This window comes from Durio zibethinus, chromosome 24 (genome assembly GCF_047325235.1).
Source record: "Durio zibethinus cultivar Kanyao isolate XHJ-2024 chromosome 24, ASM4732523v1, whole genome shotgun sequence".
Taxonomy (NCBI): Eukaryota; Viridiplantae; Streptophyta; class Magnoliopsida; order Malvales; family Malvaceae; genus Durio; species Durio zibethinus.
Window position 1 is genome coordinate 10,512,410 of NC_143185.1, and position 22,228 is coordinate 10,534,637.

General features: G+C 26.5%; 1 protein-coding gene across 1 annotated transcript; it reads left to right on the forward strand.

The window, feature by feature from the left end:
- The first annotated feature begins 16,352 nt into the window (after nucleotides 1-16,352).
- Nucleotides 16,353-21,229, forward strand: LOC111316869 (proteasome subunit alpha type-4-like). The gene is made up of 2 exons (XM_022919070.2): nucleotides 16,353-16,483; nucleotides 20,349-21,229. Exon 2 carries the CDS (start codon nucleotides 20,381-20,383, stop codon nucleotides 21,131-21,133), a length of 753 nt encoding a protein of 250 aa, XP_022774805.1. The 5' UTR covers nucleotides 16,353-16,483; nucleotides 20,349-20,380; the 3' UTR covers nucleotides 21,134-21,229.
- Nucleotides 21,230-22,228: the final 999 nt, after the last annotated feature.

Below are 22,228 nucleotides of genomic sequence, written 5' to 3' on the forward strand. Positions count from 1 at the left end.
AATCCAAAGTTATTTTCAGGTATTATTGCTAGAATTTTTAAGTGAGTTTTTTGAGTAAAGACAAATGAAAAAAAGTTAGAGAAAGGCCAATGTTGGTAAACAGTAGCCATAATAGTGAAAGAAGCAGTGGCAACACTGCTAACAGAGGAAGGAAGAAGATGATAAAATAGGGAGAGACGCATCAAAGAGAGAATGAGAGAAAAAAAAAGTCTTACGATTTTCAAACCTTTAAAACAAACAACTGGAGACAACAGATAATAACCTTCGCTCCGAATACAAATTATAATTTTTAAATATAAAAATTAAATTTTTATTATTAATTTTATTTTTGTTAGTAATTATTCTTTTATATTTTTAAATTAAAATTCTAAAGTTTTTGATTGATTACCAAGCTTAATGTATATATTATGCAACTCATTCATCTAAATTTAGATGAAATTATTTTTCAAGCAAACTTAAATAAACAACAAATGACAAAAATTCTATGACATTCAATTCTATTAAATTGAATGAATATTTCTTGTTAGGCTTCAAATTAACAATAAAAAATGTCTCATAGTGCTATAAAGTCACTTTTACATTTAAAAAATGTAATGCCTATAATATCAGTACCTCTTCGTTGCTAATTGGTAATTACATTTTAGCTTAATGACAATAGAGCCATTTTCAACACTTTTTTACAAGAATTGATAGGGTGATAAGTAGCCATTCTATTATTCTAGCTCTAATGAAGAAGAATATACAACAATGATTCCACAATTAGTAAAAAAGAATATATTCATTTACCTAAAAAAAAGAAAAAGAAAAAGAAAAAAAATTTGTATAGCATAGACACATAGATACTGTGTTATCTTTCATAAAGAAACCAAATAACCAAAGCTATAAGATGCAAATAATGAATCTATTTTTGCAATGATAGAACTTGTGATCTTATCGAGCAAAGAACATATGGAAAAAATTGAAAAGTGAATTGCATACCTAAGATCAATACCCGTAAATTGAGGATTTAGCTTTATTCCATACGGTTATACCTATAAAATGATATAAAAGCACAAATATGGAGATGACAGCTTAGTATTAGTTCTTGTTAATTTAGAAATGATAAAAAAAAAGAACAATTATCTTGGAATAAAGCAAAGAACAACAAAACTGAATCTATCATTTTTAACAATCAAATTAAACTTGAGATTACTGTAATGAAATAAAAGAATCACAAGGTTGACACTTGATATCAGATTAGCAAAGCATGTAATCACTTATTTGAAGTAATATGCATGCACTTAATTCAAATAGTCATATTTTACGGGTAGTATATAGAAAAAAACAAAGTATTAATGGTCATTTTTAGTAAGTTTGTGCTATGTGTAAGACTTTTTTTACCCAAAAGATCAACTATTTAATAATGAGTGTCACTATTAAAATATAATATTGGCTATGTATATGGTAATTGTCTGTACTTATCTTTTTTTTTAATGATTCATCAAAAATTTTAAAGAACAAAGTATACCAAAGTATTAAAAAATAATAATAATAAAGTAAAAATTATATATTGATCAATAAAATAAAAGAGTAAAGTTACACAGCAATGAAATAATGTAAATTAATAAGTCTTGGGTTCAAGTTCGAGTTACTATTTACATATGAATGTATTGATTCAACTTTGAATCAAAGATGGAAGCTTTTTATTCATGGTAAGGGATATTAATTATCCACTGTTTGTAGTTGTTATTTGAAAAAAACTCATGAATAAAATGGGACATGTGGCATGTAAGTTAAGTATTAGCTTCAACCACATTACAAAAAAGAAAAGAAAATTAAACCCATGAATTCAGATTTCATAAGCAAAAAAAAAAAAAAAATTATCCATGAAATTAATATTTTTATGATTCGATGTTAGATTTTATTTCAACATCTCTTTCACTGTTTCTACCATTATCTTTAAACAAACAAAACAATTCAAGTTTGCTTTTTTTATTTAAAAAAAATGTTAGGAATAATTTAAATTTAAAAAAATATTGAAAATGGAACCTGAAGAGAGAAGCGAACATCGGTGGCCAAGCTTTTGAGGTTAGAGTGACTCAGAGTAGCACAGAGTCATCGCGCTTAATTTGCAACTACAACACCAAGAATCCTTTATATTTTCAAGGATTAGTTTTGAGTATTCAAATTTCAATTATTATTATTATTATTATTATTATTATTACAAGTCAAACACATGCAAACTCATAACAAAAATAAAAAAATTCCTATAAAATGACTTAACTGTCGTCTAAGGGTCTTGATCTGTGTTAGGGCCATTGTAATTCCATTTGAGGAGTTTAGTAGGGTCTTTCACTAGTCCAGGCAAAGTTTGTAGAAGCCAATATTTTGTTACATGGTAAAAGCAAGAATTTTTTGAAAAACCCAGATCATAATTTTCAACAAAAAGAAAGTTTGAACAGTAAAACACACTCTTGTTTTGTTTTTCAAGTCCATACCAAATCCACTAATCTTGAAATAAAATCAAAGAAGTGTTTGAAGAAGAAGCAATTTTTCGCCTCAAAACTACCCACATAATTTATATTTTCAATTAAAGTGCCTAAAAAAATAAAATTTGAACAAATTACCAATCAATTTCTTCAAAAATAAACACAAGTTTTGTTTATATATACAAAAAAAAAAAGAATAATAAAAAAATAACTTAAAAGAAAAATAAAGATACGAGTCCTCTGCTTCCAAAGTTATCTTTAGTTTATCATTTATTGTGCTTTTTATGAGTTATTGTACTTGTTGTTTTGAAAAGTACAAAGGAGAAGTAATGTTGTGAAGATAGACAAAAGGTAAAGAGAAACAGAAAGATAGAGAAAACAAAGCACAGAGCAAGAGAGAAAGCTTCATTGCTTTGCCTTTTAACAAATTTATCTTCCAAATACATCGTTCAAATCATTTTTTTTTTACATTGCTAAGTGGTACGATTAATTTCAAATAGGGATTACTTTTATTTATAGTATAAATATAGATACAAAATTTTAAATGAAAAAATATATTTTTTAATTATTATTTAATATGTAATCAGAATAAATTCATTAAGATATTATTTTTTTAATCCAGTATACTTAATTTTAGGATAAATTATTTTAGCAACTTAATTATTTCTGATAGCACCATTTAACAACTCGAGGTTTGTTGTCCAATTATGAAACTAGTGAACTAGAGATGAATTACAAACAAACTTCAAGGATGTAAATGAAATTTACCCAAAGATAATAGATGAGTTTTGATTTGTTTGTCTTCACCTTTGATTATTTTAAGTTTGTAAACATTTTGAGTCAAATTAACTTGAATCTAACATACATTTATTTTTATTTGTAGTCTTTCTTAATTGACATATATCCAATTAAAAAGACTTTTTTAAAAGAAATGTTTGGTGTTTTTATTTGTTTTTAATGTTTTAGTTTATATATATATATATATAATGTTATATATATAAATATATATATATATTCACTTGCTGATATGTTTATTTAAACTATTATTAATTGGAAAGTGATCAACTTAAATTAGTATAAAATTAAAAAGTTTTATATTTTTTCTGATAATTGATTTCAATAAATCCAAATGATAAAATTACACTATTTTTTTCTTTTTGGCAAAAGATGGGATTAAGTCATTTTTCTCTTTTTGACTTGTTTCTCTCTCTTTGTCTTTCACGATTCTTCTTCTTTTTTAGTTTTCGACAACTTATTCAAATATTTTCTATTACTCTTTTTTTTTTTGTGCATATTACTCATCCTTTGTTCCAAATAACATTATAATTCATCTATTGTTAAACACAAAATTAACATCTCATGCATTCATTGAAGCAAATCAACTATTTTCTTATTTTTTTATTTTCTTTTTGTTCAATCTCCTTTAAAATTCATGGTTAAATATTATTTGAGCATCCAAGTAAAATATGATTCTTATATCGAATCAAATTTAAATTGCATGAATCTAACTATTCATGAACTTAGTCATTCATGAATCTATGGTATTCATGAATGACAATTAATTATGGATAAATGTACTTAGTGTTTAATGTAATTTAAGTTTAACATATCTATTTAATATATTTATTAATTATGACCCAAGCAAAACCGATAACTGTTCTAGTTCAAACTATTTTTAGGTTCACAAATTTTCAAGTTTGAACAATTTTAAGTTCGAATGAATTCAATTAATGGACATTTTAAAACATTTCAATGCAATAACATCATTAATTATTGTTAATTGGTTTATAGCAAGAGTACCTAAGTTTTAACCTAGTGACTGTTTCAACTTTTGAAAGAGATGAGATAAATCAGTATGAACAAGATCACTTATTATGCCTTGTTGTGAGTGTTCTTTTTCTAATGTATTGATTTGATTCATAAGTACTTAAACTATTTAATAGATATGTTAAACATTAGATACATTAAACACTAATGGATATAAAGGTAGGGTACGTAGGAGACTTTTTTATCGTTAGACAAAAAACACCAAAGATTACGAGGTGAGAATTTGAGAGCTTTATAATACCATGAGCCAATCCAAAAAGAGCCACAAAATTTTCTTTCATAGGGTAGAAGGTATAATGTAATTGTTTCTACTAGACATGGATTGGCTAAGTTTCAAAGATGTAGAATGTTTCCTATTCTTACCTTAAAAGACCTCAAATGCATAATCAATAGAATCCATTTCTTCTGTTGGCATAAAAGACTTACATGGCTTTAATTAAACTAATAGAATAAGGCTTTAAGCTTGAAAATCACATAAGTTTTTTCTAGCATTATGATGTGTTTTATATTATTATATTTTAAAATATATAGCAAAAGCTTTAAGGCAATATATTCTTTTTTATCAACCATAGGTATAGGTCTTGTACCAACTTAGCTCATTTCTTAAACTCCAAAAGCTAGAAAGTATGATCCTTCTTTTAAGAAGGTAGTAAAGGAATAACTTAAAAAGCAGACCAAACTTTTATTTCTTTTTAGTATCCGACTTAGATTTAAATCATAAAATCAGCTTTTTTTTTTTATAGTATTCATTAAGCATTAAGTTCAATCATCCATAGTTAATTGGTTTCATAAATACTATGAATTTATAAATGGTTAAGTTCATGATTAGTTACATTCATGCAATTTAGGTTTAATTCATGATTATTATACTACTTAGTACATATAAATCTAGACTCAAATTTAAATGACACGATAAATGAAGTAAATTCATCCACAATTAATAGAGGTTATGAATACTATAGATTCAAGAATGTCTAAGTTCATGTATAGTCTAAATACACTTATTGATTAATAAAATTCATGGATATCATAGATTCATGAATGATTAAGTCTTAAATAGTTAAATTCATACAATTTAGATTTGATTCATGTTATCTATACTATTTAAATATATATATATAAATCTGAACTTAAAATTTAAACGACAAGAAATAAAAAGTACATTCATCTATAATGAATTAAGTTAATGAATACCATATATTCATTTAAAAGATAAGAATATTAATTAATAATTATCTAAACATGTGTGCAAACGCATTTATGCATCTATATAAAAAAATGAAACATTTAAAATAAATAAGAAATATCAAATATTGTCATTTAGACAATCTTTCCAAAAGGACATATGTAAACAAAATAGAAGTCTATAGATAAAAATAATAATATGTCAAATTATTTTAGCACGCAACATTGTATTACCTCCAACATTTTTGGATTTAGATCATTTAAAGTTGGTCATTTTCAAGTTCAATTAGTCTTGAGTAAATTACAATTAGAGTTTTTTGGGTTTATATAGATGTCAAATTAAATTGATTTCAAGTTTGAATTATTATGAGTTTGAATTATTTCGAATCTAGATTACTTCAAGTTCAAGCTATTTTAAATTCGAGTAGCTTTGGATTCAAATTGTTTTGAGTTTAATTTTTTTTTAGATTTATAATTTTTTGGAATTTGAGATTTAATTTTTTTAATCAAATCAAATTTGGTCCTTTCTCTGATCAATATGAATGGGTTTTTGAGTTTGGTCAAGTTTTACAACCTTTAATCATAAACCTTTAATGGAGCGCTTCAAATGCGTTTATGAAACAGAATAATACATATTATTTCAAATTATTAAATTTTGGTCATTATGAGCTCGTTAAGGAGGTTTTAGGCGAACATAGAGATCTTGGTTTTCAACCAAGACTTTCTCTCTTTTTCAATAAGTTATGACCATCTTATGTACCAAAAAATATTTTTAAAATTTGGATAAAATAAAAGGATTCTCTTGATGTTTGATAAAATATATATTATTCAATTTAAAAAATGACTTATCCCTCTAAGATTTGGTAAAAAAATATATTATCTTTCTTAAAAAAGCAATAGTCTTAATTTTTAAGCTAAATTAAAATAAAAAATACCTTTTATTAATTATTAATAAATTATTTATCTACTTATTTTCTCTTTTCATTCTTTCGTTTTACCTACAAAATTATGAGAATTTAATTTGTTTTAATTTATGTTTAATTATGATCAAATTAAATTTTGATTAAGCTATATTCTAATCGAAATACATGTTAAATATTTTAAACTTATCTTTTATTCAGAGGTAAATTACATAAAAGCACCTTATAATATGAGGTAGAACAAATCTACCCTTAATGTTTAAAATTGATACTTAACCAACCCACTTTTCTTTTTTTTTCTCCTTTGGTATTAAGCTTTAAACAACTATTTCAGTCTCAAAGTTGCATGATAGATTAAGAGGTTTTTAAGGCTATTGAAATGCAGGTATCCAACGAAATGAATGAGACTTTTCTATAAGAATTCATTTCTGAGAAAGATCACCATAGCATTTAAATAGATGCATCCAACCAAAGCCTTAAGACCTGATGGTATAGCTCATTTGTTTTATAAAAAATTTTGGCATAATGTTGGAAATGATGCAATTAAAATTTCCTTGAATAGGAAAAGGAACCTTAGTGCAATAAATAACACTAATATTATCTTGATACTCAATACTAAGAAACTGAAAACCATAACCCAATTTATGCTTATTAGTCTGTGCAATGTGATTCACAAGATTATTACAAAAGTACTAGCTAATAACCTAAACTAATTCCTCCCATTTGTATTAGTAAAACACAAAGTGTCTTTGTTCTTGGAAGACTAATCACAAACAATGTTTTGGTAGCCTATGAACTTTTACATTCCTGAAAAAATAAAAAGAAAGGTCAAAAATGGTTCTTTGTGCTAAAACTAGATATCAATAAGGTATGATAGGGTGGAATGATCTTTCTTGAGAGATATGATGATTAAACTAGGGTTTCACTCTAGATGGATTTCCCTTATTATGAATTGTATTTTTTCTATTTCATATTCGATTGTGGTAAATGGATGTGTTACTAACAACTTTTATCTAAAGAAAAAGCTTAAACAAGGTGACCTTTTATTTCTTTCCCTTATTATGAATTACATTAGTTCTATTTCATAAAGATGGACTAATCTAAGGTGTCCAAGCTAATTGAGATAGATCTATAGTTACTTACCTATTTTTTGGTTAAAAAATATGAAGAAAGCTTAGGTCACATAATGAATTATGACAAATCAGCTTTATTTTTTAATAACAATTCAAAAGATGAGTAAAAATAAGAGCTAAAGTCTATGTTTACCATTTAAGACACCATAAGCTAAAAAAGTATCTCAATTTACTAGTTATGAGAGGGAGAAATAGAGCACTAGCTTTCAAGGAAATAAAAGAGAAAATGATAGCAAAATTAAAAAGCTAGAGTAATAGATGTCTATTACAAAAAAGTAAAGAAATTTTCATTTAGGAGGTCCTTCAAGCAATTCGTTTTTATGCCATGAATTATTTTTTGTTCCCAAAAACTACATCTAAAAATCTTAATGGGATTATAGGAGACTATTGCTGGAGGTATAATGAAGGGATGAAAATAATCCATTGGTTGAAATGGAAGACAATGTGCTAGCTAAAGGCCAAAAGTGGGTTAAAGTTTCAAGATATGCATGCTTTTAACAAAGCATAGCTTAAAAAGCAAGGATTGAAGTTCTTAATAAATCAAGACACTTTCGCTTATAAAGTTCTAAAGGCCAAATATTTTCCATGATGCTCTTTCATGGAAGCAAGATTAAGGATTAACCCATCTCTAACCAAAATAAGCATATGGAATGCAAGGGATATACTAGAAAATGGTGCAAGGTGGAGAGTTGGAAATGGACAAAAAATTTGAATTTATAAGGATAATGGGTGTTTTCACTAAGCTCTCTCATGATACAAACACCATGCACGAGATTGAATAAGAATAGTTTAGTAAAGGAGCTGATAGATGACCAGACAAAGGAATGAAAATGAAAGATGCTTTTCAACTTTTTTTCTAAAAAGAAAGCAAAAGCTATAGGTCAATTGCCAATAAGCAGGGTGGCTTAGCAAGATATGTTGGTGTGACACTTCGAATGAAAAAAAAAAGTATCATTATAAGAAATCTAACATATACTGATGCTAAAAAAATTATCGATAAAACAAAAAAATCCATTAGTGTAGCACAATAAATCTTATACCAATGGTCAAAATATGTATTCTGATAAATTTTTAACTGTCAATATATCCCTTGTCAATATAGACCTATACTGATGGTTTTTAAGGTGTCAGAATAGCTCACAAAGATATACCTATGGTTCAAAACCATCAGTAAATGTATATATGTTGAGATAGTATCTGTTATGTGTTTCACTATTATACTTTTTACTGACGGTTAACACCTGTCAATATAGACTTATATCTTTTAATTTTGCTTGCCTATACTAAAGGTTAACGCCCGTTAATATAGACTTATAATTTTTTTTTTACCTATACTGACGCTTAAAGTCAGTCAGTATAGATTTGTATGTTTTAATTTTCTTACCTATACCAATGACTAGTGCTCGTCAGTATAGACTTATATGTTTTAATTTTTTTTACTTACATCGACGGTTAATGCTTGTCAGTATAGACTTGTAATTTTTCTTACCTATACCGACACTTAGCATCCGTCAGTATAGATTTACATTTTTTAATTTTCTTACTTATACTGATAGTTAGAGACTGTCAATATAGAATTGTATGCTTTAATTTTTTTACTTCTACCGACGATTAAAGATTGTCAGTATAGACTTATATGTTTTAATTTTTTTATTATATTTATTAAAAATCGGTGATTGTTAGTATCGCCTGAAATATTTCAATGATCAAGTGCGTCAGTATAAATGTTAAGATGTTGGTAAATTTTCTTAAAAATTATATTTTTAATTATTAATATTAATTTATTTATAATCATAATGTGATATGTTTTCATATAAAAAAACACAATAAAATAAAAGATATTTAATAACATTAAAACTACAAGTAAATTATTTATAATCCACAAACTTAGTATGAGTGAAAAACTAAAGTTATTTTACCAAGTTTGATAAAACAAATATCGATAAAACAAACATAAATAAAGAATTATACCATCTCACCCTAAAAATACAATCATAAGTTTGCACCACCAGACACCTAAAAACCTTTTGATCACCTTAAAACTTCAATAGAACTCTGAACAAGATAATTTTAAAAAACCTGTAAATGAACAAACAATTGCAAAACCACCTCAATAAGAAAATAGATTTTGTTGTTTAAACAAAATAAAATTTTACTATATCATAATTTTTTTAAAAAAATAAAATTATTTTAAACATAAACTAATTTTACAAAAAAATAAAAAACTAAAATTATTTTTTCTTTTTATTATTGTTAAAAAATAAATTTAGTTTTTTATTATTTTTATTTTGAAAATATTTTTAAGTTTTAAAATATCACATTAGTAGAAGTATAATAGTTTATGGGTTAATTAGGAGATTAACCCTTAAAAGATCTTCTTTTTCCAAAATTTTTCAATATATAAAAAATGTAGAAAAACCCAAAAAAAAAAAAAAAAAAAAGAAATCGAAGAAAAAGATCAAGTGAGAGTTACGTGCTTATTAGGTAACAGTGTTAAAGGGCATATAATAGAATGAATACACATGGTGATTAAGTATGACCTTTTAAGCATTAGGAGGTAGATTTGTTTCAGCTCAAATCACAGGGTATATTTTCCATACAAGTTTCCTTTAACTATTGTTTGAATAGCTAAAATGAGTAAAGAAAAAAAAAAAAGATTGATTAGCAATTTTTGTTTGGTTAAGTTGTAAAAAAAAAAAAGGAAATGGGATATTATATTATATTGTTCCAATCATATCCTTTTAAAATAAAATATTTTTTCTACCAAGTGAATAATTTTTATATTAATTATTTTAAATAATTCTGAAAATTAATACAAATAATTTCAATTAAAGAGAATATTATTAATAATTAATTCATAAAAATGTATGTTTTGAATTATTTTTATATTACAATTTTTTTCAAAATTAATTCATAAATGAGAAAATTAAAAACTTAAATATTTATTATTAAGATAAAATTAATCATAAATTTATTCGAATATTAGTGTTTTCCTACTGTTGTACATGTTTTCTCATGTTCTTTTATTTTTATTATTTAGAATTTATAAAGTGATAACAAAATGAAAAAAAATTAAGACTTAATCATAAATTAAAAATATATAAAATTCGAAGTTATTGACAAAAAAAATTAAAAAATGAGTTATAAAAAATTTAAAATAGCATCAATGGTTAATATTAATGGTTAAACTTAAATATTATAATAATATATTTTGAAAAATAATAAAATATAATAAGAACATAAAAGTTTTTTTTTTATTTAAAAATTATTTCTTTTCCTTTCTGTTTATCCCGATTTGGGGTAATTAAAAATTTGAGCTTTTGAGCAAAGGAAAGGATGTTCAATTTTCATTTTTTTTTCTTTTATTAAAATATAAATGATAAACCAAACAAAAGAAAAATTTTTTCCTTATTTCCTGTGCTTTACTTTCTTTTTCCTTAATTCTCTAACCTTCCCTCGATCAAACATAACCTTAGTTCAATTATATATTTGCTTTAAAATGAATGTATTAAATTATATTTATTTAAAATAAATTAATTATCATTAGTTTAAAAAATTAAGTGATTATGATATTGACTAAAAAAAGGTAAAAATAGGAAAAAGAAATGAGGATATTTTTAGTATTTAAGGTAAAATTGAATAAACATTAGTTTTACTAGTTGAATCTTAACGTCAGGTACTTTTTCAGGAGAGACAACACATGTTTTTCAAACTAATAAGGTTGAGTATACTTTCAAATAGAATACTTTGTCAGATGGGGCAATGACTGCTCTAGCTGAGCATTTGATTGTTCAAGTTCATTTTCTTAATAGAGGCTTTTTCTATTTCCTAGAAGTCATGAGTAGTCGAATCGGTAATCGATTGCTTTTTGTTAAAACTTGATTCTTAGCTTTGTTTTATTTAGTTTCTCTACCATTGATTAGGTAATCGTACTTAATCAATTAATATTTTACTATTATAAAAATATTTTCATAAATTTCCCTGTTTGTCTTCCCCTTTTGCTCTATTTTCTTTTGGAGTTTGTCTGATACTCTACAAATTAAAAAAAAGAAAAAAAAGAAAAAGTGGAAACTACCATAGTACAAAATAGTAATTCATCTTGTATCTTATATAAATATATAAAAATAAAATTTTTGACAAAAAAATATTGATACCGTATTCTTTTGACACGTGCATAGTCTTGAACACATGTCACATGTTTTATATTTAATTATTTTCACTTGATTTGGCTTAAATTTAAAATATGTTATATTAAATTTATTTCTTTTTACATTTTCAATTAACTTACCTCACATGTCTATAAAAATTTAATTTATTACAAAAAATAAATATAAAAATATAATTTTGTATAAAAAGATTAAATTAATTGTACATAATATATTGTCAACATTACATTAATTTCGAAATCCTCCTTCCATTTTCATAAGTAAATTGTGTTCCATTATGATTTCCTTAAAATTTTCACACTTTTAATTTATATTATACTTTCCAAACTTTAAAATTGAATATAGTGGAATAACCAATCAATTCAAAATTTTTACTGAAATATGTCTTCATTATAATAATCTTCCATAAATCACTCTAAACTTGATTATTAGTCAACTTTTTATATTCTAATTCAATTTATCTATATATTGTCTTATAAAAAATTATACTTGTATATAAAATAAGAGAAGATGATGCAAAATATTCAAGTTAATATGCCAATATGCCATTTCATTTAGGGATTTCAAGTGAATAAAACTATTTAATATTTTTAGTAAATGTGTGAACTTATTGTACTTAAGATATATGTATAATTTTCACATGTGTCATAAACATAAAATATTACCTGACCTTTAATAAAAAATTGAAACTTTTAAATTGAACCTTCATAAAAGAGAAATCTTTAAGTTGAAGGTTCTCTTTCAAATTATGAATATAGGAAAAGTATTTACTCTTTTTTTTTTTTTAAATATATATTGTTCTTGCCTATGTATAAGTTACAATTGATTATTAATTTCATGTGCCAACATTAATAAAGGAAACAAGAGGTCCAATATTGATTTGTTTGATAGCCTCATTTTAGGCCATAAGTTTTGGTTCTTGCTAAGAAATTTATCAAAATATCCAGATTTTTCTGCATTAAATTCAATTAAATATTAATTACTTCCTAAGTTGTAAGCATTATGTTCCTACTTCAATGTGTATCTTTAGCTTAACAAATTTTTTTCATACAAAGTTAAACAAGTGAGTTTATAACATTGATATTATAGCTTTACCATTTTCTATAAACAAGTATAATATTGTTTTGTTAATCATGATCATATGGTACTTAAGCAAATTTATTTTTTTGGTTATTTTACAATTCATCACGAAAAACGGCGAAAAAGAGACAAAAGTTTTTTTTTTTTTTTTTAAACTGTAAGGGACAAGTAATTGAAGAAAGAGATATTTAAAAAAAATATTTCTCAAGAATACAATGCGAATAGAATGTGGAGAAGTAAAATATAATATATAATATATAATAATAATATATTGTACCCTCTTTTTGCTTTTTTTTTTTTTTTTTTTGTTTATTTGTGTTTGATATTCTTTTCATTGAGCCACTTTTATTTTCTGTATATTTTTCATCTGTCTCGTGTTAATGTATGTAATAACCAATAGACAAGAATTTATTTTATTTTCAGTAAAAAATAATTATATACTAAAATAATAATAAAAAAATTTATTAGCTATTTTAGTAATCAATTTTAGTTTTTAGTACATTCAACTATTTAAAGATAAACGATTTTATTATTAAAGCACTTAATTAATTTTTGTGTCGTATTATAAAAGAAAAATAACTTAGGTGACAAACCTAAAATTATAGTCATAAGATATTAACTAGATTAAACAACTTTTTTCTAAGATATTAAAAGAAAGGCTATTAACAATTCTAAAATAAAATATATAAATATTATTCTATTTATCACTCAATGTATAAAAAGCATATATCTTTTTATTGAGCAGATAAAAAACTTTTAAAGTTAAAATGTTACATTTTTTTAAAATACATGATTTTATATTTTTCAATTATATAAAAAATTAATAATATAAACATAAAATATCACCTGTGCAAGGCAGTGGAATTAAAACTAGTTTTGTAATTAATAGAAAGACCATAATAATGTTGTCTACACGATGCCTATTTTGCTTCCCTTTTGGCCCATGCCTTGAGATTGCGAAGGCCGAAATATTGGATTCTTATTTGTTTGCTTTGTCTTGCTACTGAGATTGCTTTCATGGTCTTGAGATGCATAGAAACTGCAAAGACACTATCTTTATCTTAGAGATTTTTAATGTAAAATATGTCAAATAATTTGTACATTGAAAAAAAAAAAAATCATTTAAATCAAGAAGAGTAAAAGTTTACCTTACTCCATTAGATTGGTTTTTCAAACTTGATTGATCTTGCATTAATTAAATATATTAGTATATATTAATATTTAATTAATGGCACTTTGACATGTGGACACACACTTGGCACATAGTGCAGTTAATAAAATATTATTTTATTTAAAGTTTTTAATTTTAATTTTAATATTTGATAAATTAAATCTATCTAAAATAAATAGATAAATAAGGACAGATAATTAAATTTTTATAAAATAAGATAGATTAGTCTATTTAGACAAACAATTTTTAATTGTTCAAATACTAGACAATTTTTATCTACTCAAAATGGACAATTATGTATGTAAAATAAAAATGCACTTAAATTATATAAACTTATTTGATTTTCTGAAAAAGTTACAAAAACAATTTTCATAACCCTTCCTCTTTCTTCAATAAACTCTCAGACTTTTTTTTTATAAAGTTTTGCTGCAAAAAGTTTTATAAAAGTTTGGTAATTTTGTAATACGTTGATAAATACTCAGTGGATTGATTTCGTTATTATAAAATTTAATCAGTTATTGGACTTCATTATAATTTTAAGATTTATCGTTTGCAATCTTTTTACATATCTATTAAATAAATAATACGATGGAAGTATATAAAAATTTAAAAAAAATTACTTTTACACTTCTTGAAACCTCTCTTCAAAATTTCATAAGCAAAAATTTTAGATTTTTAATTTTTGCGCTAACAATTTAAAGTTTAAAAACTACAATGACAGTTTAGATTTATCATTAATTCCTTTTGGAAATAAATTATGAGTTTTGTAGGATCTTAACAAAATCAATCTAGCTATAAGAACCCATTCTTTTCTATGCAAAGTCTGTCAAGGCTTTAATTATAAAAGTTAATGTTTGTTGAATGTTGGAATTCTCATGCTATAGTTCTGGCTTATGGATATATATATCGAGTTGCTGGAATTGTCGGGAAATAAAGCAAAACAAGAAGACAAATAATGAATTGAGTGAAAGGATGAGGAAGACGTTAGTGAAAAGTTGTGTTTTAGTAAAACTTAAATGTTTTTGACAAAAATAAGAAAAAGGTGATATAGGCTAATTTTAACCATAGATTAATCCTTTTAAAATCAGTAGTGATCTCTACTAATTTTTATCTTTCATGTATATAGTTCTTTTTTTTTTTTTTTTTTTTTTTTCTCTCTTCTTATTTTTATTTTTAAATGTAATTATTTTGTTTAGAATCAAATTAAGCATATCAAGGTAACTTGTGGTGAATAAATTATCCTCGTAGGATTTTTTTTTTTTTAAGTTTTGGCTTTTCTTATTTTTATTAGTATCCATGTAAGATGTTGTAGTTATTAAAAATAACAAAAATTATTATTATTATTGTTAAACTTAAATTCATTTTTTAATTTTAATTAAATTAAAAATTTATAAATATTAAAAAAAAATGTCTGCATGCGAGAAGCATGGGGCAATATTTTAGTACAATATAAAAGTGATTGATCATATACACAGAAGAAAAAGATAATAATAAATTTAACCGATATTTTTATTTTCTTTTGTTGCTTGGTTATTTGAGCAAATTTTTTTTCAGCCAAAAAAATAATTTTTTAATTATCATTTTATGTATCATTGGTAAAAGTTTTTACACGTTACAATTAAAGTTAAAAATTATCAAGTGTTTTTTTTTATATTATATTTTTCAATATTTTAAAAATCTTAACAAAGATATTTATTAATTTTTAATTTTATTTGTAAAATTTTTAAATTTTACAAACAGTGTAAGAGATTTTTTTATTGATTTATCTTGTAGCTTGAATTGCTGTGGCTAATAACATCATCGAACTTAGTAATTTTATTATTTTTAAAAATTTTAATTTTAAAAAATTTCATAAATTTGATTTTTGATTTTATAAAAATAAAAATTTTTATTAAATTAAAAATATTGAAGTAGATTAATAAAAAATAATTAAAATTAAAAAAATGGATTTTTTTTCCTAAACATGTTGGCCTCTTAAAAATCCTATTCAAGATTTGACTCATCGAACCTGAAAAATCTAAAAATAATTTTTATTAATTAAATAATATTTTAAATAGAATTTAATTCAAATTTTAAAAAAATTTATTCTAATTTAAATCGTGAATAGATCTAAATTTTTTATATGCTAAACCTTAAATATGATTTTTTAAAGTAAAAGATTTTAATGGCTCTGGCGTGGCCCAATCTGTCCATTTACATGATATTTATTAGTAAAGTGTTAAAATATTTTTATATTAATATAAATATTTGAGTATATTGAAAATAATTTCAAATTAAAATAAATAAATTCAATTATTTATTAATAAAATAATATTTTAAGGGGTGGGCTAGAAAGGGTGATGGCTGAAAGGACGCCCCCAACCCTGACCAAAGTTGGGCCAGCCCACCGCTACAATGCTGTCTGCTGCGTCAAGTCTCTTGCCCTTCGCGCAAGTTTTCACGAAATAAACACTCACCGGGCTCTCAATTTTGAAGAGATTTCTCTCTCTCTCTCTCTCTCTTGCTCTACAGGTGGGAAAGCCAAAAGCCTGAGGTGAGTACCTTTGTTTATTCTTCAGTTTGTTTGATTTCTTTATCCATATTCTTGGTTTGTCTGTATTTATGATGGAAGCTTGAATCTCTTTTAAATTTAAGGAATCGTCCACTGGATGAGTTTTTACACTATCTTTATATCCATGGCGGCTTCCGACGTAAAAATTGGTTTTCATTTATCTAAATTTGTGATCCAATACATGCTTGGAAACTTCCTGGTTCCTGCATCAGATTTATTCTAACGTTTAATTTTGAGATAATTAATGAGTATAATTAAGGAATGGGGGAAAAATTGAAGGAGACTAGGAAGATTAGGGTTTTCTAGTATGCTTTTGGACTAATAATATTTTGGGTTTTTTTGCACCCTTTCGGGTTCCTTAGGAGTAGGTTTGTACTGAAACGAACCTGTACCTTTTACATCTTTGTTTCTTTTTTTTTTTTTTTTAGATTTTACTACCTTTGATTGCTTTGCTCTTTTTCAGTAATTTCAGAATTTGATTTTTCTGAAAAAAAGCATGGTCACTCTTGATTTGATTGTCTATAGAGTTGGGTTGGTTACACACTTTGAGCAAAGCCCTAGTTGTGGTTTGGTACTAATTGATCTGCGTTCATGTGTATAATGTGTATGATAATATGAAACTGAATGGGGAGGGCCATCTATTTGTTTGTAGAGCATATAGGCTCTAAAAAATTTATTATGATAATTAAGGGATTGCAAAAATTTGTTCTGCAAACATGTATCGAAGTTCAATTCGTTTTGAGGGCAATTTTATATATTAACTACTCTTTTACCTCATATTTTTATTAGAACAATGTTCGCTATATTTTAGGGTTGACTTTGAGTATTTGTGATGGTCTTGAGACTAGATGTTATCATATTGTAACCAAATACATTAGACATTTTGTGTAGGGGGAGGGGAGTCAGATCCTCCAAGAGTGGAAATTAACATTCAAAAGATTATGTTATGTTTTCTCCTTGGTCACATTGCCTTCTATCCACCTCTCTCTCCATTTTTTTTGGTCAAAAAAATACATATGTTTTGGCCTGTAAGAAAAAACCTAGACTAAAGGCTTAATGATATTATTTATTCTCTTCAATTTCTCGCTTTTTCTGTGAAGTCAGTTAGCAACTCGTCCCTTTTCTAATATTTTATTTTGTCAGAAAAAATTCTCTTGCTTATTGAAAGTCGAAGCTGAGAATCCAACTAGAACATTAGGTTTGGTTGGGTTCAGTTTTTCAAGGGTTTCTGTTGGTGTTCAGTTTGAATTTTCTGAAACTCACTAATATTTGTTTAATTTATTCCCCCTGATAACCAAACCAGACAAGCTTCCATGCTCTCCTTGTCACAGATTTCATTGATTATTATGCAATATCATCTACTTACGTGTGTGTGCTGCCAAACTAGATCATTAGGTTTGGTTGGGTTCAGTTTTTAAAGAGTTAAAGTTGGTGTTCAGTTTGAACTTTCAGAACCTTACTAATGACTCTTTAATTTTATTTCCCTTGGTAACCACGGCAAACCAAACCAAACAAGTTTCCATGCTATCCTTGTCGTAGATTTCATTCATTGTTGTGCAACATCATCCCCTTAAGATTTGTTTGGTGTGCAAGATGATGGGTAGGATAGGATAATAATCATTCCCCATCTGGTTTTGGTCCATGCTGTTAGTAGAAGGAAACAAAAGAAAGGAAAAAGGAAAAAGATTAGAAGAATAGAAAGAAAAAGAATAAGGGGAAAATGGAGAGAAAATATATTTTTGATAAAATAGTATAATATTCTTGAAAAAATAATCCAGCTCTTAACCATAAAAATTATTACAAATTTAAATAATATTTATAACAATAAATTATAAATTTAAGGGTAAACTCCACTTACACCCCTTGTGGTTTGGACCATTCTCACATTGCACTCCTATACTTTTAATTTTCGTAGATAACCCCTTATGGTAAAGTTCTGCTCTTACACTGTTAATTTCATCTGGTAAAATTACCAAATTACCCGTAATTAAAAATTACTTTATTTGTTTACATTTAAGGGTTTTTTTTTTTGGTAATTTTACCAGAATTCAATAATGTAACCTTTCTGGAAATGGAACTTTACCACAACGGATTGTCTAAGAAAAAAAGTACGAAGGCCGCTATGAATGGTATAAACCACAAGCATATAGGTGGGTTTATCCTAAATTTAATCATTTCTACTCTAAGGAAGGGTAATATTGACCAATGAAATAATTCATCCTATCCTACCCTTTCATCTTGCACACACCAAACATGATGTAGGATAAAATTCATGCTATATTATCTTAATCTTTGCATACGCTAATATAAGATAGGATGATATTATTTAATGCAATTGACTTTCTTGTTTTATTTTATCCTATACTTTTCATAGTCCTACTTGCCATATGCCTTTATAACTGAGTCATAAATTTTCAACCAAAAATTTTAGGAGAAAATATTAGAAAGAAAAAAATAGTCACATCATTTATGATTTTAAGCTTATCCCCCTAGACACTTCCACTTGGGAAAAGTTGTTCCAAGATTGGTTGCAATGTGCTGTAGGAATGATACCTTTCCCAAGTGAAGGGAAAATAAAAAACAAAAACAAAAAAAGGCAAAATTATTATAAATTCCAATAACATTTATAACCTTAAATTGTAAATTTAAGGAAACAGAAAAATGCTAGTTGGAAGCTATGTTTTAAATAATGACTTCAGGGTGCACCTTGTAATGCGCCTTGAAGCAAAGGCAAACACAAAATTGCCTTGAAGCTTAGGAAAAATGTTATATATGACAAATATTTGTATTATTTTGCTGCTAAAACCCAAACATAAAAGATGTTAAATTAGATGTCATTTCCAATATCTGGATCAACATCTTTTCTAAGAGAAGGCACAACCTATGATTTACCTCAGTTCCAATTTGGATCAAAACTACATTTTTTTTATTCTTGTATCTTTATAACTTTATTATTTATAAATTATTTTTAGTATTTCTAATTTTTATAGAAGTTGTTTATTTTATAAAATTTTTTCATGGTACTTTGTGTGACAGGAATGATTTGCAATTACTTAAATTTTAATTAAAAATTAAAAGTTTGGCCTTGTGAGGGATAAAACGCCTTGCTTTACACTTTCATTTTTAAAACATAGGTAGAAACTAAATGTGCTTGATGATGATGAGTGAAATTTCAGGTTTCAAACTATTGAGTTTATTTAATGTTTATTTGATTTGGAATGAGGAGGTGCTACTCAGAACTGCTGGTGTTCAAAGCCTCTGGTTTAGTGCATTGGGCCTTAACTCCTTAAGGAGTGGGGTTGGATTAGCTATCAGATCCCAACTAACAAAAATGGTAGAGAAAGAATTTATAATAAATATAAGATTGCTTTTAGTTGCACACACATGCACATTGAGTTTGGAAAGTCATTGAATTTCTCTCCTCTCTCTTTGATGCTATTCTGGCATGTCCTTTGCATGATTTACACATTTCACTTCTTTTCATCACATGCATCTTGAATTCTTGATGCACAAAATAGAAATGTGGATGCTGCATTAGTGATGTTTGCTGCATTAGTGGTGTTTGCTGCATAAAGTGTATTATCTTCTCTGTTCACTCTCTGCGAAAAAGAAATTACCATGATAAAAATGTATTTGATTGGATAAAAAGGAAAAACTATTTTCACTATTACTTGAAAACCTTGGCTTATTGTCCTTTGCTCCAATGTATTATTAATCTCTTATTCATTTTTTTAAATTTATTTTTCTCACCTTTCTTTTTTAATTACGCTCCTAGTGTTCTGTCTTTTTGTCTATTTTCTGTTAACATTGATATCTGATGGGGTCTTTTGTCCTTTTCTGTTTTTAGTTAATTTTAATCGTGGATCAGCTGTGACAAAAATGTCTCGGAGATATGATAGCCGCACAACAATCTTCTCCCCTGAAGGTCGTCTTTACCAAGTTGAGTATGCAATGGAGGCGATTGGAAATGCTGGCTCTGCAATTGGAATATTGGCAAAGGATGGTGTTGTCTTGGTTGGTGAAAAGAAAGTCACTTCCAAGCTTCTTCAAACCTCTACATCTACGGAGAAGATGTACAAGATTGATGATCATCTTGCTTGTGCCGTGGCAGGAATAATGTCCGATGCAAACATCCTCATCAACAATGCTAGGGTGCAAGCACAAAGATACACATATGCTTACCAAGAGCCAATGCCTGTTGAACAGTTAGTACAATCTCTTTGTGACACAAAGCAGGGTTATACACAGTTTGGTGGTCTCCGCCCCTTTGGTGTTTCATTTCTTTTTGCAGGGTGGGACAAAAATTATGGTTTTCAACTTTACATGAGTGATCCTAGTGGAAACTACAGTGGATGGAAAGCTGCAGCCATTGGTGCCAATAATCAGGCAGCACAGTCAATGTTAAAACAAGATTACAAGGATGATATCATGCGGGAAGAAGCAGTCCAACTTGCATTGAAGGTGCTGAGTAAAACCATGGACAGCACTAGCCTTACTTCAGAGAAGCTTGAACTGGCTGAGGTTTTCCTTACACCTTCTGGGAATGTAAAGTACCAGGTTTGCTCACCTGATTCTCTGAGTAAGTTGTTGCTGAAGTTTGGAGTGGCCCAACTTTTCACTGAGGCTTCCTGAGTTAAGTTCCTTTATTTTTGTATACCATTGTCCTGATGCAAGTTTATAATACTCTTGTTTTATTCTCTCGCTAATGGAATTGGAAAACTTGTCTTATCACAATGTTGCATGTGGATTAAACTTTGAATTGGTTTGTGATGTTTCCTTGGACTGACGGAATTGACTCTTTTATTCTGGTGTCTTTATTTGATTTGAATAACGGTTCTTTCTTTGGGTGCAAGTTTGAGTGGTAAGTGACTACGTCTGAAGAATATAGGTTGAGGTTGTTGCTGCAATCAGTTTTCTATTGCAACATCAAGAATGCTTCTGTGGGATATGATTTTATTTAATCTAGAGCATGGTTTTCAAGGTTCTATTGGTCAATGATGCATACTTGCTTTAGAATATTGCTTGTGAAGAAGCAAACTTTTGTGCTTTAATGTTTAACGTGAACCCATCTTCAGGGCCTATCTTAATGTCTCGCTAATAGCAGGTGATCAGCAATATAGAAAAATTTTTTGCTGTATATATTGGCCTAATGCAAATTTTCTGCGTTGGGTCAGGAGAGGTCAATCATCTCTCGATCCACATGATCCTTGGATCATTTTCTCACGGGAAAAATTATGTTAAAAAGAAACACTACTATAAGCATCTTTTCATTATGATGTTGGACTTGGAAGTGTAGAATCAATAATTTATTATTTAACTTGTATGAATCAAAATGGTACGCTCTTCAAATTTTAAGGATCACTAGTGTAATTCACTGGCTAACTATATAGAAAATTTTAAATCAGATTCAACAAAATTTTCGCTAAAGCTGTGTTTGATAATGCGTTGAAATTTTAAGTGTATTAAAAATTAAAATTGTCAACGGTTTATTTGTCTTAATTTTTTTAATTATAACACTAAAAAATATATATAGAAGTTCTACAAAATTACTTCATTATATGCTCAATCAATTTCAGTTGACATAAAATTCTATAATAATCGTATACCTCTCTTTCAAAGTTCTAGTCCAATAATTTCGACAAGAACTGTTGGAAGGGTTCCACCCTATTAGGATTCACACATAATAGGGTGGAACCCGACCAATAAAATTGCCACAAGACAGTTAAC

Bases quoted from the DNA above. Each gene is read 5' to 3' on its own strand.
- LOC111316869 (XM_022919070.2), top strand. From the start codon at position 20,381: ATGTCTCGGAGATATGATAGCCGCACAACAATCTTCTCCCCTGAAGGT.